The sequence below is a fragment of the Phaenicophaeus curvirostris genome, chromosome 19 (genome assembly GCF_032191515.1).
Source record: "Phaenicophaeus curvirostris isolate KB17595 chromosome 19, BPBGC_Pcur_1.0, whole genome shotgun sequence".
NCBI classification, from domain to species: Eukaryota; Metazoa; Chordata; class Aves; order Cuculiformes; family Cuculidae; genus Phaenicophaeus; species Phaenicophaeus curvirostris.
Window position 1 is genome coordinate 15106596 of NC_091410.1, and position 15150 is coordinate 15121745.

The 15150-nt window shown below is 59.8% G+C and overlaps 2 protein-coding genes across 3 annotated transcripts; one reads left to right on the plus strand and one right to left on the minus strand.

The window, feature by feature from the left end:
- Positions 1 to 1383: 1383 nt before the first annotated feature.
- Positions 1384 to 5810, plus strand: UBALD2 (UBA like domain containing 2). Its single transcript, XM_069872226.1, has 3 exons — positions 1384 to 1580; positions 1891 to 1953; positions 4695 to 5810. The coding sequence occupies exons 1-3, from the start codon at positions 1461 to 1463 to the stop codon at positions 5013 to 5015; spliced, it is 504 nt and encodes a 167-aa protein (XP_069728327.1). The 5' UTR covers positions 1384 to 1460; the 3' UTR covers positions 5016 to 5810.
- QRICH2 (glutamine rich 2) lies at positions 5796 to 13529 on the minus strand. Of its 2 annotated transcripts, XM_069872224.1 has the most exons (17): positions 13077 to 13529; positions 12607 to 12693; positions 12211 to 12267; positions 10935 to 11373; positions 10701 to 10795; positions 10484 to 10575; positions 10246 to 10351; positions 9878 to 10075; positions 9517 to 9642; positions 9230 to 9298; positions 8763 to 8927; positions 8488 to 8603; positions 7509 to 7574; positions 7149 to 7247; positions 6428 to 6560; positions 6170 to 6254; positions 5796 to 5944 (listed from the first exon to the last, which is right to left on the minus strand). In XM_069872224.1, the coding sequence occupies exons 1-17, from the start codon at positions 13431 to 13433 to the stop codon at positions 5799 to 5801; spliced, it is 2436 nt and encodes an 811-aa protein (XP_069728325.1). In that variant the 5' UTR covers positions 13434 to 13529; the 3' UTR covers positions 5796 to 5798. The 2 variants fall into 2 exon arrangements, with proteins under 2 accessions (XP_069728325.1, XP_069728326.1); XM_069872225.1 differs by lacking the exons at positions 5796 to 5944; positions 12211 to 12267 and having other exon boundaries at positions 5959 to 6254; positions 10935 to 11385.
- Between the last annotated feature and the right edge of the window lie 1621 nt (positions 13530 to 15150).

Sequence of the window (15150 nt, forward strand, 5' to 3'; positions counted from 1 at the left end):
GAGCAGCTCCTGCCTGAAAAGGTGGAGTGAGGTGCTGGGAGCCCACACACTGCCTGAAGGGAGGATGGAAGAGCATCTCAGGCAGGATCAGGCCAGAAAGTGAATCAGGTTGCCAGTGAATCCTGCTCCTGCTGCAAATCCTGTTCCTGAGCAGGTCTTCACCACCAGCTAGTTGGTGTGTTGGGAAAAGCTAAGGTGTTATGCAGCAGGCTGGCGTCTCTGCAGCCAGGCTAGGTAGAGAGTTTCATTTTGAAGAACTGAAGGTCCTGCCTGCTCTTCCAAATGTCCCAAACCCTGTTTCATCATGCTTTGGGATGCCCATTGCCTGCACAAGCCCCGTTGGTTTCTGAGCAAGAGCTCACAAGCAATGTTTCCCTGCATTTTCCAGGCAGGCACTAACGCAAGGCCAGTTGCTCATAGCTTTGGTAACTCAGCTGGAAGCCGCTGTACACCTAAGTGTGTGTTTCTGGCAAGTGGGAGGTCCTGAGCGCCCACTGGGACTGCACATAGGAGGCAGGTGAGTTCAGGGTCCTGGCTTCCCCTGGAATTGCTCCTTTCACACCTCCACCCACATCAGGGCTGATTTTGAGGACGAGCTGCCCAAATCCCAGCTGGGCAAGCGGGACCCTCCATATCCATTACTGCACTCTAAGCCTCCATCCCTCAGCCTCTTCAGTATGTCTCCCTTGGCTGACTTTCCGCCACTGCCACATCCAAACCTCCAATGGCTCTTTTCTGCTCAGTTTATTTTCATACTATCCATTTGCAAAGTCCATAGTTTACTCACTGGGGCTTCAAATGCTGCTTTTCCCTTTCTAATTAATCATTTCCAGGTGTGCATCGCACTTCTCTTGCTCAGTCCCCAAACCGGCCGGCGAGGGGAAGCCCATCCTCACCAGCTGTGACTGAAGCCACAAGGATTTTAAATGTTTTGTTACCAAAAAAACCCAAAACCAGTCCCCAAACTCGCCAAACCTGGGAGCTCCGCCTGAGCCCCTCCCGCTTTTCTATGGGAGGGGGGCACCGAGGAAGTCAGGCTGGGTGTCCTCTCCTGCTCCCCGGCCTCAGCCTTGGGTCCCCGCCCCAAGGGCAAGAGGGGTCGCGGGAAGAGGTGGGGAAGCGGGGAAAGCCGCGCAGCAGCGACACCCCCAGCCACAAACCTCCTCAATGAACGTGGCGTCACCAGCGCCTCGCATCGCGCCCGCCCGGTAGCCAATTGCGGCGCCGCCCGCAGCCAAAACACAAGCGCCGGCCAATGGGGCGGCGGCGGGGCGGGGCGCGGCGGCGGGGCAGCTGGAAGATTCGAACCGAACGCCCGTGGGGGCGGGCGGCGCGGCGGCGGCCAATCGCGGCGCGGGGTGGGGCCGTGCCGCGCGCCCCCCGCCCCGCGCCCCCCGCTCCCCCCGCCGCCCCCCGTGTCGCGCGGCGCGGGGCGGCAGCGCGGCGGGGCCGCCCCCGCCATGTCCGTGAACATGGAGGAGCTGCGGCACCAGGTGATGATCAACCAGTTCGTGCTGGCGGCTGGCTGCGCCGCCGACCAGGCCAAGCAGCTTCTGCAGGCGGCCCACTGGCAGTTCGAGGTACGGGAGCCCGAGCCGCGCGTGTCCGGGCCGCGGCCCCGGCGGCCCCGGGCTTCCTCGGCCGGTTCTCGCCCGAGCCGCGCCCCCCGCGCTGGGGCGGCCGTGGATGGGCCCGAGCGAGCGGCGGGGTGGGGGGGGGGCCGCGCTCCCCCGGGAGCAGCTCCTGCGGGTGTGGGGGCCACCGGGCTCCCTGCCCGAGCCCGGGGGCGGCGCGCGGGTGACCCCTGGGGTGGTCCCGCGGGAGGGGGATGGCGTGATTCCCTTCTCCCTTTGTCTCGAGTGGGTTGGGGCTGACGCCTTGTCCCCACAGACGGCACTGAGCGCCTTCTTCCAGGAGACCAACGTTCCCAGCAGCCACCACCCCCCGCAGATGGTAAGTGGGACCCCTCGTTCCCCAAAGCTCCTTTACTCTCCCCGGCTGCCAACCCCCATCTGCCCCCGTCCCCGGCTCAGGACCCCCCGAGTCTCCCGGGACGCGGCGCTGTCAGCTCCCCTGCCAGCCATGTTGCTCCGCGCCCGGCGGAGCACGCAGCCGGCGAATGTAAACACGAGCTAAAATGTCTGCCAGGAAATAGTTTCTCTCTGCAAACATCGCGTTGAGAGTTGGGCTCCCCCGGGCTGGGGGGGTCACCGGTGCCCCCTCCTTACCCCAAACACTGCTTGACCTTGGCCGAGGGCACATTCCCTTGGCCGAGGAGAGGAAGTTATTCCCCTCTGGGTGTTTTTTGTTGTGTTTTTAAATCTGGTTTTGGTTTTTTTTTTTTTAATTATTTCCTAAACGGTGCTGCACATGGGGAAAAGAGCAAATCTGAACTTTGCCCTTTTTCCCCCCCTTTTTTTCCTGCCATCAGGAACTCACCAGCCAGTCCCTTACTGCTGGGAGCAAATCTTTTCTCCAAGAAAGTAATTTTTCTGGCTGGCTCCCCGTTAAGCCCCTTTTATTTTGTTTCCTTCTCCCCCTGCATGTTTTCTAGACATCTCAGGGAGCTGGCAAAGGGTCATTTTACAAAAAAAACTCTTTCGTGGTGGGAAAGGGGGTGAGAGAAGGCAGGAGCTGCTGGCTGGATTCGGGCTTCACTGTGTTTACATGCCAAAAGCTTAGTCGGGGCAATTCCTCTTGGTGAGCGCTGCTGGAAGCAGGATGCAAAGCAGCTCTGATGAAACCTGCTCTGCATCCCTGCGTTCTGTGGTGCTAAGCAAGACACATGTATTGCCCTGAGTACAGTGGTCACTCCATTGCCCCCAGCCAGCCCAGCATCAAGGATCCAGAACTGCTTGGCTCTCACCCTTCCTCCTGTATTTTCTTGGCACTGTGTGCACCATGCGGTGACCAAATACCTTTCACCTCTTCCTCAGATACTCCCATCTTGCATTTATGGCATTTTTTGCTGCTCTACACTCCCCGTAATCCTTATTTCTGCAGCTTAAAATGCCGCACGTGGCCTAGGGCAGAGAATGAGATGAAGGGCTTCATGGTGGCGGTTTGTATTGTGGGGCGGCTCGTCTCACCCTGCAGAGACGAGGCTCCCTGAGCCCTGCAAAACCCCTTCGGTTCTGGGCTGCAGGAAGGGACTCAACAGAGCTGTTTGGCACAGCCGTACTGCAGCCCCTGCTGGGACTGACCCTCTGACAGCCAAGCTCCTCAACCAGAGGGTTGGAGAAGGAAGGTGGGAATTGCATGGCAATTCTTACTTCTTTCCAATTTATGTTTTAAATTCATCCAGCAAACACCAGCCCAGAAGCTCAGAGCACTATGACCAGCATTGACCTCCATTCAGGGCTGGCATAGGCTATTTAGAAATAATAAAAAAATAAAAAAAGCTGGCTTAGCAGTGTTTCAGAGTGGGCTTTGGAATGAGTTCTCCCAAAGACTGTTTGTAGCAAGGGAGAAACATCCTCAGCTCACCATGATGCTGTTCAATGCCAGCCTGGTTGTGATTGCGATTTTGGGGTGCACCAGCTTTGCATGCTGATGAGAGCTCATTTATCCCTCTGCCACTATGGCTCTGCCAGCCGCTGCTTCCCACCAGCTGGGAGAGGCTGGGGAAGCACCCCCTCTTCCAAGGCTCCAGCTGGGACCTGCCCAGATGGGGTTTGGCCACAGCAGTGGGGAGCAGAGAGCACCTGCAGCATGTCTGGCCCCTCCCTTGATCCTGCTGATCACAAAAGGTGGCTGGGATGGGGATGAGGAGGTGCATGTGAGGGGGCTTGGGGATGTTTTCATGGCTAGGGAAGAGGTGGGACTGCTGAGCACCAGCCGGGATTATATCTTCGGATAAGGCCTGGGAAGACGATGCAGCAGCTGTTGCCTATCAAAAGCCTCTCCCCTGTTCACCATTGCTAAAAGCAGCAAAGACCAGAGACAACAGATGCTGCCCTTGCCCCTTGGCACTGCTCGACGTCCCACGAGCAGCACGGCAGCAAGGGGTACCACTCAGCTGCAGCCTGGGCTCTGATGGCAGCCACCTCTCCACGAGGGCAACAGGGATTCAGGGTGGATTTAACCCAGAGGGACTAAGCCACGCTGATGTGCGCTCTCCATATCCACGCATGCCCTCCCGGTGCATCCCATGCCCAGTGCCTCCCCCCTGGCTACACACCCTGCCTGCATATGCACCCCATCAATACACGTACCCCTTCCCTGTGCACACACCCTACGCAGCCAGGCTGTGTTTTGCCTGATGTGGGCGTCCTGCAGGGCCAACACACTCCCTACCCATCGTGCTGGACCCATTTGCATGACCCCCATCCCTGCTGCTCCCCCCACGGGACACCTGGCATCAGAGCAGTGTCCCTCACCCCTCCAAAACCCACCATCGCTCCAGCACATTGAGCGTGCTGGATGGTTCAAAATGGTCTTCCCAAGTTGGGCTGGAGACCCTCCCTGGGCAGCTCCCATGCCTTTAGGGGAGCAACCCAAACCCTTGGGGGCTGCACAGCAGCACTGTGGGCCACAAGACTAGCCAGAGCTAGGCTCCGAGTATGCCCTGGGGCTGGGGATCCCATATGTCGGATACAGTCAGGATCTGCAGTGATAGTTTGGCTTCTTGGCAGGTTGGGATCATAAAAGCACCCGTGAATAATCTGACACCCACCCTTTTCTCTCCCCTGCAGATGTGCACCCCCAGCAACACACCAGCTACACCGCCCAACTTCCCAGACGCTCTGGCCATGTTCTCCAAGCTGCGGACCTCGGAGAGCCTGCAGAGCAGTAACAGCCCCATCACCTCCATGGCCTGCTCCCCCCCGGGCAGCTTCAGCCCCTTCTGGGCTTCCTCGCCCCCCAGCCACCAGCCTGCCTGGCTGCCCCCCTCCTCACCCACCGCCCACGGCCTCCACCACCACCTGCACCCCCCGCAGCCCGCCTGGCCCCCTGATCCCCCGCCTGCCACCCCCTCACAGAAAGCTGTCCCCACCATGGATGGCCAGAGATAAGACTGGGTTGGCAGAGGGAGGGGAGAATCAAGGCGGGGGGGAGGGGGAGGGTGCAGGCCAGGGCGTTGGGAGCAGGGGCTCCCCTAGAAACGCATTGGAATGATTTTCTAGGTCTTAATATTATTTTTAGGGAGGGTCATGCTGCCAGGGAGGGCACCGGCCCACGAGAGCCTCTATCCATTTTTAAAAAAATATATAACTATAATATATAAATATATCCAATGTATATAAAACCAGAGAGAAAGAGGCAGCAGCACAAAGGTTCTGTGGGGTGGGGGCAGTTTCCCTGCACTCTGCCCCTCCAGCATCCCTGCAGCAGGGCAGGCGATAGAAGTGGGGGAGTAATGAAAAATAAGTGGATGGAGGCAGGTGTCGGCACCCTGGATCATGGCCATGGGGACAGGGAGATACTGGACCCACCCCTGCCTCTGGATTTCCTGGACGCTTGTTGCAGTGCCCAGAGCAAAGCGCACCTCTCCTCTGACTTCTGAAATTCAGCCTGGCTTCTTGCACAGACCCCATGGACACTCCCCCGTCACCCCATCCTCCCTCCTTCTGCACCCCTCCAGGGATGGGGGGAAGTGGAACTGGGGGCTGTGGTTGATCAAGGTGGTGCCCCCCTGTCCCTGTGACCTCCGTCCATGGCTCTTCCTCGGGAAGGGAAGAGCTGGGGTGGGGTTTTTAGTTTTCAAATCAATCAAAAAAAAAAAAAAAAAAAGGAAAACATACAATAACAACAGGTTGAAGGTTTGTTATTGATCTAAAAATAATAAAATCAAAAAATCACTTTTTTAACAGCAGCTCTCCCAGCCCATCCCACTCAGCTGTTGGGGGCCTGGATCTCTCCCGCAGGGGCCGGAGGTCCTTTGATGTCCAGGAGGGGTATCCATTAGAGGACTCTGGCCTGTCCTCTGTTAAGGCAGCAGAGCCTGGGGGGCAAGGGGTAGGGCTGAGACCCCTGCAGCCCCCAGATCAGCTCTGCCAACCCAGGACGGGGCCCTTGCCCAGCAGCAGATACCCAGAAATGGGGTCCTGCGCCACCCTGAAGCAGACATGCTGTTTTTTCAGGACCTCCCCACACCACGGGTCCCCTGCACGTTCCACTGACCTCTTCACACCTGTGGGATCCCCACACAAGCCTATCCCAGCTGTACCTTTGCCCACAGGTGCAGGCTGCTGCCTCTTCTGCTGTCCCTGGTAGATGCGGCCATCGCAGCCCAACAGTGCTGTCTCCTTAGCCTCAGAAGGAGAGAGCAGGTGGGCTGAAACACGGGACTGAATGAAGCATCCCCAAGCAACCTTCCACCCCCAGCTCTCCCTGGGGAAACTGAGGCACGGACTCCTCTTTGTGCTCAGCATCACCTACCCAGCCTTGCTTGTCCCCGCAGTATCCTTGCCTTTGACATCCTTACCTGCCTCAGCCATGGGGTGTTGGGTGGCTTGGGCTGGAGGAGCTGGCAGCTCTGCAGCAGGTAGGTGATGGTATGCTGGCCGCCACCGCTGCTCCGTGGCATGCTGGGGAAGCTGTGCTCAGTTGCCTGCTTCCTGGGGGATGGGGGTGCTCAGCACTGCAGTGCACTATGTGCCCCACTCTGCCAGGTGGGAGGCCTAGAGGTGCTCCCTGCTGGGATACGTCCCTCCCAGCTCCCTTCTGGCTGCTGCAGGAGACCCCCGCCCACCCAGTCGCGCTGGCTCTGTTCCCTACAATCCCCGTGAGCTGGCAGTGGCTGTGGGAAGTCCTTGCACCCCATGCAAGTGACACCACGAAACAGAAGCTGAGTTCCAGCAGCAGGGCTTCATTTCAGTGACTAGTTTTGCAGGAGGCACATGACGTCCCTCCCCAAGCATGAGGTCAGGCTGAGCCCAGACACAACTCGTCACATGCAGCTTCAGTGCCCTTGAGACAAGCGACCTGGGCCGGATGGGAAAGCTTGAGGGGATCTGTAAAACCCCTCAGAGCCAGGGCAAGCATAGGTACCTCACCACAGTGTCTCTGCCTACCTCTGCCCTGCCCAGGCTCCCCCCAACCCTGACCCCTCAGCCTCCACCCGGGGAAGAGCTCTCCCTCGCTGGGGTGGGGGCCAGGCCACGCCTGCGCCTACAGGGCAGAGGATGGGTACCTGTCTCCTCTACCTGTTGTGCTGCTGTGTTTCCTGTGGCTTGAGGACAGTGGGGGTGCTCCTGGCAAAGCAGGGGAGCATCAGCGGCAACAATGGGAGGGCCGTGTTTTTGCTGGGGAAGGCAGGAGCCACGTGTGGGTGACAGGGGACCAATGACCCACCCCAGCTTGGGGTAGCACCCCAAACCCATGGGCTTGTACCCGATGGCAGCCCCCTGTCCCTGGGCAGGGGTTACTGTCTCCCTGCTGCCAGACAGGGCTGAGGAGGGGGCATGGCAGGGTCAGATGTTCTGGCAGACACCCAAGCTCTTGTGTCCTGCACAGCAGGGCACTGCCAGCACACATCTCCCCCTATGGTGCTGGGTACCACTCACGGGCCAGGTGCTGGCATGTTGAGGGGATGGTCGCAAGACAAGCAGTGACAATGGGCCAGCGGATACCTGGAGAGGTGAGAAAAAGGCTGAGTGAGCTTCTAGGGGACACAGCTTGCAGGCAGCAGCAAGAGGCTGGGCACCACCCTGTAGCAGGTTATGGTTTTTGCAGGAGGAACCATAGGGGCTTGAGCCTAGTTTATCCCCTACCACCCTACGAGACCCCTACCTGCTGTCTGCTTCCAGAATCAAAGGACTATAGGGAGGGAAAGTGGTTGGCTGTGGGCTCCCACCTGGGAAAATCCTCAACCTTGTACCAGAGAAACCACAGAGAGGAGCGTCCAAACCCTCCTACCACCTCAGGAACTGCTCCCACAGGTACCCACAGCGCTCCAGTCCTATGGAAAATGGGGGTGCTGGCAAGGACAAAGAAAGGGATTCTGGCACCTCTTGCTGGTGTGGGATGCTCCCAGCCTGGGAACAAACGCTGGGCTGGGAGATGGGGGTGGGGAACGCAGTGTTCCCATGGTGCTTGGGATGAGCTTTGTCACCGCTGCCCAAGGACCAGGACATGCTATCCTCAATCCTGCCACCCGCTCTTGGCAGGACTTGGCAGCTGCCCAGCACGGGCAGGGACAGGGAGTGAACCCCAGACTGCCATCTGAAGTGGTCCTCACACCGCTCCAACGGCAGCCCTGCCTGGGGCACAAGCTGCCATCCCCTGCCCAGAAAGCGTTTGTACCCACACCCCAGTGTTGGTTTGGGAGTGCCCCATCCTGCAGGATCCCCCTCCTCATGCCTTCTCTAGTGTCAGGAAGCTGCTGTTGCCTCCTGGTGGGCGGAGAAGACAGCTACTTCCTCACCATAAGGTTCACTGGCTAAATCGGTCCTGTGCCAGGGTACCATGTGGGCTGTGATGGCCAGAGGGCACAAACGGGGTGAGGGCTGTCCCTGAAGGACCCCTTGTCCCCATCATACTCACTTAATCCCAGCTGCATCATCAGCCTCTGTCTGCAGCACCTTGTCCTTCAGCTGCTTCAGGATGTTCTTACAGTGCTTCAGTTGCTGCTGGATGGGCCCCAGCTCCAGGCGGTCCAGCTGTGGACGCATTAACCCTCTCAGCCAGCTGCTCCAGGGTAGAATGTGGCAGTCCCCAGGGGGAGAGCCATGAGGGGGGGACCCTCACACGGAAGCTGGCTTAGGCTGCCAAGCCTTGAAGGTGCCAGCTTTTCATGACCGAGATGAGCCGGTTCTCACCTTGCAGTCTATCACTTCCCTGAGCTGTTGCTGGACCTGCTGCAAGCCCTGCTCCTGGGCCACACCCTGGCTCTGCATCTTCTCCATCATCTCCATCAGCCGCTCCATGCTGGCCTCAAACTGGCTGCAGCTGACTTTGCCACCCAGGGCAGATTTGGTTGCTTTCTGGGAACAGGGAAAGGCAGGAGAGGTGGGGAAGGTCTGATGGGAGATGGGCAGGGCCTGCTGGTGTCAGGAGGAGCTGGAGAAGTGGCAACACAGCCCTGCTCACTCCATCACCCCTGTGGGCTCGGTTGCACCAGCAAAAGGGCCCTGGAGGGAGACAGCGGGGCCTGGTGAGGGACTCACAGCTGGTCTGGAAAACCTCCCTCCGTCTGGTTCTGCCATTGAGCATCCAAGGGACAAGGGGCATTTGTCACCCTGTCTGGGATCCCCTTGCCTGGCACTGGGGCCCCTCAAGGACGTACCACATCAACTCCCAGGTCCTCCTTGTCTGCTTTCTCCTTCTCCAGCCTCTCCAGGGACCGGATCAGAGCCTTTCAATGCAGAAAGCACCCCATGATGCCACGACAGGGTTGAAGCTGCCTCCTAGACAGCTGAGCACACAACACCCCCAAAGAAAAAAACTCCAGGGAGGGTATTTTGGAGCAGTGTAGGGCTGCGAGCAAGTTAGCAGAGGGACAAAACCCTTATGGTCCCCAGCCTGGGGTGGCCTGAAGGATGCTCTGACCCAACAGGGCTCTCAGCCACCTACCTCAATATCTTTCTGCTTTTCCTGACAGCTGTTCTGAAGGTTTCCCACAATGGAGCTGAGCCTCTCGTTCTCTCCTTGCAGCTGCACAATGGTGACCTGGATGTGCTTCAGCAGCTTCTCATCCTGCTTCAGGGAGGAAGATGGCAAGGCGGTACTGTGCAAGGGGGGTTGGCCAGTGGCCACAGGCTATCAGTGCCAGCAAGACATTTGCCCCAAGGTTTTAATTTCCTTCCATGCTGCTGACTTGTACAAACCAAGCTAGGGGGCAGTGAGGGGCTCCGCCACGTCACAGCAAAGCACAACCAATCAGGTTGTGGGCCAGCAGCCCCTTCCCAGGGCCCATACACCAGCATCTTCTTACCTGGCTCCTCTCCTGTGGCTGCCTCGACACCTTGCCCACTGCCTGCTGGCACACAAAGAATTCCACCTGCTCCTGCAGCTTCTCATAGTGCTGCAGGAGCTGCTCCACCTGCGCCCTGGTGTCCCCGCTGCAGATGAGGCGTGCTGTCTGCACCTCTGCCTGCCTCAGGCTCTCCACCATCACCCTCAGCTTGTCCAGCTGCAGGAAGGGGAGAAGGAATGGGCTCTGAGGTGGGATGGATGCAGCCAAAAAGCCCAGGTGCTTTGGAGGCTTGATGGCCCCATCCAGCTCAGCAATGTGGCCAGGAACCCCACCAGGATCACCCCACTGAGCCAGTGGGCTATGGGAGTGCTCCCCCCGGACCTCACCTGTGCCTGCAGCTGGTCCACACTCTTGGCCACCAGCTGCTCCAGCATGGCCTGGGTCTTCTGCTGCTGCTCTCCCATCTCCTGCTTTAATTGCTGCAGCACCAACCTGGTCACAGAGACAGAGGCACGGGCAGGCTTAGCCACCATGGAGAAGTGTGCTGCAATCTGCAATGATTCCAGCCCCGCCCAGGCTCCTTTGCAGCACCATGGGGTAGGAAACCCTCTCTTGTCCTTTTACCCCAGTTGCAGGGTGGCCTGGTGGCTGCCATGCACTGTCCAGTCAGCTTCAGCCACCTGCAGCTTTCCAAGAGCATCCTCCAGCTGCCTGATCTGGGAACAGTGGTGGGGCAGAGTCAGGGCACAGCTGCCTGTGTTAGCTCAGCATAGGGGCCCTTTGGCTGCCCCCTTCCTGCCCAACTCCCCCGTGGCATCCCCGCAGCCAGCCGCAGGCTCACCTTGCCCTTCTCGCCCTGCAGGTCTCCGGACAGGCCCTGCAGGGAAGACATCTGGCCCCAGAGATCGGCCAGGACACTGGTGATGTTCTCCTGACCTAGAGAGACGTGGCCCAAGGGAACACACAGTCCAGTGAGGAAGTCTCAACCTCGGTGCCAGGCTCTAAGCATGGCGAGTCCCTGACCCAGGGTGTTCCCACCCCAAACAGCCCCCGCCAACCCTGCCAGGACTCTCACCTCCCTCTGGGAAGAGCAGGTGGAACTTCTCGAGTTCAGTGCGGTCTGACTTGGTGATTGCCAGCTGAGCCACCTGCTCCTTCAGGGTGGCATAGAGGTGGCTGAGCTGCCTGATCTGGCAAAGAGCTGCCACCATCTCCATGTTGCAGCTTGGCTGAACTTCTGCTCCTTCTTCTTGGGCCCCTGGAAGTACTGCCTGCGTTCCCAGCATGTTGGTTTGACTGCTGGGGGACCTTGGCTGTATTTCTAGGATGGGGGTCTGGGTGCCAGAGAAACCTGGCTGTGCTCCTGGGGTGCTGGCACTGGCATCAGAAGTCCTCGTCTGATCTGAGGGAGCACCTGCCCACTTCTCAGGTGGTCCCTTTGGCCCCAGTGCTGAGCTTGCCCTCCACTGGGTGTCCTTGTCTGACTTGGGGGGCTCAGCAGGGGCTGACTGGCCCTCACTGCCCTGCTAGGAAGAGGAGGCAAAAGGGAGCAGGTTTATAAGCAGCCATGTAGTACCGAGGACAGCCCTCCAGCCCCTCTCATCCTCTGTGTCTCCAGTCCCTGTCCCCAAACCGCTGCCTCACAGTGCCAAACTCAAGTACAGCACCAGAGCCCAAAAGCAAAGACTGCTCCATGGAGACCCCCAGCTCCCATGACCACAGCTGCCCGGCCCCTTCCCAGCCCCCCTGCAGTTTTAGCAGCTGACCCACAGGATCAGCAAACACCTGACTGACTCCACATTCCAGAACAGCAAGGCAGTTTTTGCTTTAGCAACGGGATTCAGTGCTTCAGACTTCCTGGAACAGACCCGCTGCCTAGCACAATGGGCTGTGCCCACATGTCAGGAACAGCAGCCCTAGGAGCGATCTGGAAACAATCTCATAGTGCTAAATGCTGGGATCTGCCCTAAAATGAACCACTGCCATCCCATGCTCCCATCCACTCCAGCTCCAGCGATACTGGGAGGGCGAGGAGCCATGGCCCTGTCCCACTGTCTAGCAAGGATGTGGGGCTGTGCAGTCACCCCAAAGGTTTTGGGTGCTCCCTTGCCCTGTAGAGGGGCTGCTGTAGGATGTCAATGCCACAGGCAATGCAGGAACTCAAAGAGCGGTGCTGAGCAAAGCTCCGCAGAGGCTGCAGGGCAGGCAGTGGCTGGAGGCACTGGGGCTGCGGTCCTGCTCAGTCCTGCAGCTGGGATGCCCCAGCATTCACCACTGCCAGACCTTTCTCACTTCCTCTTTCTTTTTGCTTTCCTGCCCACCAAGTAATCCTCCAGCACCTCCCAGCACACCATGTTGCTCATCTCCTCTAGGGCTGGGTAGAGCCTCAGCCTTTCCTCCAGTCTTTTCTGGGGAAGGAAAGGATCCAGAGTCAGCCTGGCCACAGAGCTGGGGGGTGTGTGTGGAGGATGGGACCTAGGGATGGGACCCAGGCAGCCTGACCTGCAGGCAAGTGCCTGTTTCTGCCCTCCCTGGGGCAGCGATGGCAGGCAGAGGGTGCTGGGCTCCAGGTGGGGTGGGCTGAGCTCCCACAGTCACTTTTTGGGACACCCTTCCCACTTCTACTTTCTGAAGCAATTCATGGCGGGTGGCCACAGGGCAGGGGCTGGGGTGGCAGGGGGATGGGGAGAGGGACAGGGAGGGAGTGAGGGCTCAGCTCCTTCCCAGGGTCTCTGGCAGCAGCTCACCAAGCCAAGCGCCTCCTGGATCCTCCGAATGTCCTCTTCCATGCAGGATTGTGCCGCCTTTATCCTGCTGATCTCCTCGAGGAGAGCCTGGGAGAGGGGGGGTAGCAGGGGTGAGTCCCAGGGGAGGGTCCCTGAGGACAAGGGCCTTCACCCCAGCTGTAGCCTACACAGAGCCTGGGGGCAGCACAGGGTCCAGCCCAGTCGGTGGAGCTAAGGGTTCCGAGGGCTATGTTAGACCCACCACAGCTCACTGATGGCAACATGGAGAGAACCCAGAGCAATTGGAGCAGCATTTCAGCCCCAGCTCTTCCTCTGCAAAACTATTTTTTTCCTGCAGCACAGCCCCATGTGCTGCAGTGAGCTGGGGCTTAAACCAGACTTTGGTCTGAGGGCAGTACAGTGGCAGTGTGGACCCCAGAGGAGCGGGCATCTTGCAGGGGAGCACCAAGGGCAGCAGCAAGAGCCTGTACCTTGGAGATGCCACTCGTGTTTGCGTCCATCTTCTCCATCTGCCCCATGTCGGTGGCCGCTGAGGTGACCTGAGGGCTGCTCATAGGTTCCCGTAGCATGTCCTTTGCGGGGACGAGTGGCTCAAGCCCCGTGCCGAGGCCTCTGCTCTGTCTCCCTTCTTCTCCAGTGTGTCCATTGGTGAGCGGGTGCCCCCCCCGCAAGGGGGTTGGGCTGCGCTCCTGCTCTTGGGCAGGCAGATCCTGCAGCCCCAGGTGCCGGAGCATGGCCTGCAGGAAGCTGTGCAATTCCCCAAAGTCGACGAGCTGGGGAGAGCCGAGGGCGGCATCCAGCATCTGGGACAGGCTGAGTGCGGCCATGGCTGCCGCCCCGCCTGGAACCACCGCGCCGCCCGGGGGGGGACAGGAGCCTTTCTGCCTAGGGGGGTCTTCTCCTCACCACAGGCAGCGAGAGTCCCACGGACAGCGAGCGCCCCTCCGGCAGCGCCACAGCGGGCGGGGCCGCGGCCCCCAGCGCGGCGTCTCCCGTTGCCATGCGACGCCCCGCCCCGGGCCCCGCAGGGCTCGGATGGGGCTGTCCGCAAAACTATTCGGACAGCAGTTAAGGCGAGTGAGATTTCCTGGCTGTAGACAGGTCTGAAACTGTCCCCTCAGTGCTGAAGTGCAAAGCCTGCAGCCGCAGCTGAACGTTAACGCAGCCCTGTTCGCCGCGGGGCTGTCCGGGAGCGTCCGTGCTCCACGGAACCGAACCAAAGTGCCGGCGTCTTGGTCAGGGTCAGCCCGAGGGAGGGCGCGGTCTGCAACGCTCCAAAGCCCAGCAGCGGGTGAGGATTGAACAGGCAGCGTCCTGCGAGCTGCTGCTCCGGCCGATTCAGAGGCTGCTCTTGTCCATCGCAAAAATGGATAAAATGGTAAAAATGGCGACGCTACCTCAGTGCTGCTGCCGTGTGGAGGAAGCTGGTACTGCGGGTGCTCGGGTGCCGCCAATGCTCAGTGCTGTCGCCGTGTGGTCGCAGCGCGGCACTGCAGGAAGGGTTTAAAGATTCTCCACCCCCTCCTTAAAACAGCTGCTTTTTTCCTACACAAATTTGTGGGTGATTCCTCGAGAAAGGGGACTTACCTCTGGAGTGAGCGCTCTTATTAGCCGAGCCATGCGTTGCTCAGAATGTGGTAACCAACCAGCGACAGTAAAGTGCCAAGGGGCGGACGCTGCAGTGATCTCTTTCATTGGCTAAGCCGAGTGTCGCTCAGAGCGCAGTAGCTAATCAGAACTCGAAGAACGCTAAGGGGGAGGCCCTCCAGCGAGTACTTCTATTGGCTGAGGAACGCGTCGCTCACAGCGCGAACGCAAATCAACGCTGGAAGCACAGCAAAGGGGCAGGCGCACACGCTAGCATTTCTATTGGCTGAGCAGCGCGTCGCTCACAGCGGCGGCCAGTCAGTGCCAGACGAGCACCTGGGGGGAGAGCCCTACCCTCAGATCCACTCGGCTTCTGTCGGCTCCACGCGGCGCTGCTCGGTACGGCTCGGCTCTGCTCTTCGCTGCCCTTCCGGCCGCCCGCCGCCGGCTGCGGCCAGTGGGGTGCGGGCTGGGAGAGAGACAGCGCCCCGAAGTCCCCCCCCGTCCCTGCTCGGGGCGCCCGAGTCCCCTGGGCTCGGCTCCGCGCGGCTCGCTGAGGATGTGTTGGGTTCCGCTCGGCTCGGCGCCGACAGACTGCCATTGAAAACGGCCCCGCGGGGAGCGCGGCCATTGACTGAGCGGCGCGGCAGCCAGTCAGCGCCGGCGGATTGCCCGTTGTGGGGCGGGAAGGGAGGAGTAGGGGCGGGCGCGACGCATGCGCCGTGGGTCCTGGAAGGGCGCCGTCATGCTGTACGTACGCATGCGCTTTGGCTCAAAAAAAGTGCCATGCTGGGTGGCACGCATGCGCAGTGGCTCTAAAAGGGCGCCGCCATATTGTACGGTACGCACGCGCATTGGCTCAAAAAGGGCGCCGCCATGTTGAATACCGCGCATGTGCATTGGCTCAAGAAGGGCGCAGCCATGTTGAAATGCACGCATGCGCAGTGGCGCCAAAAG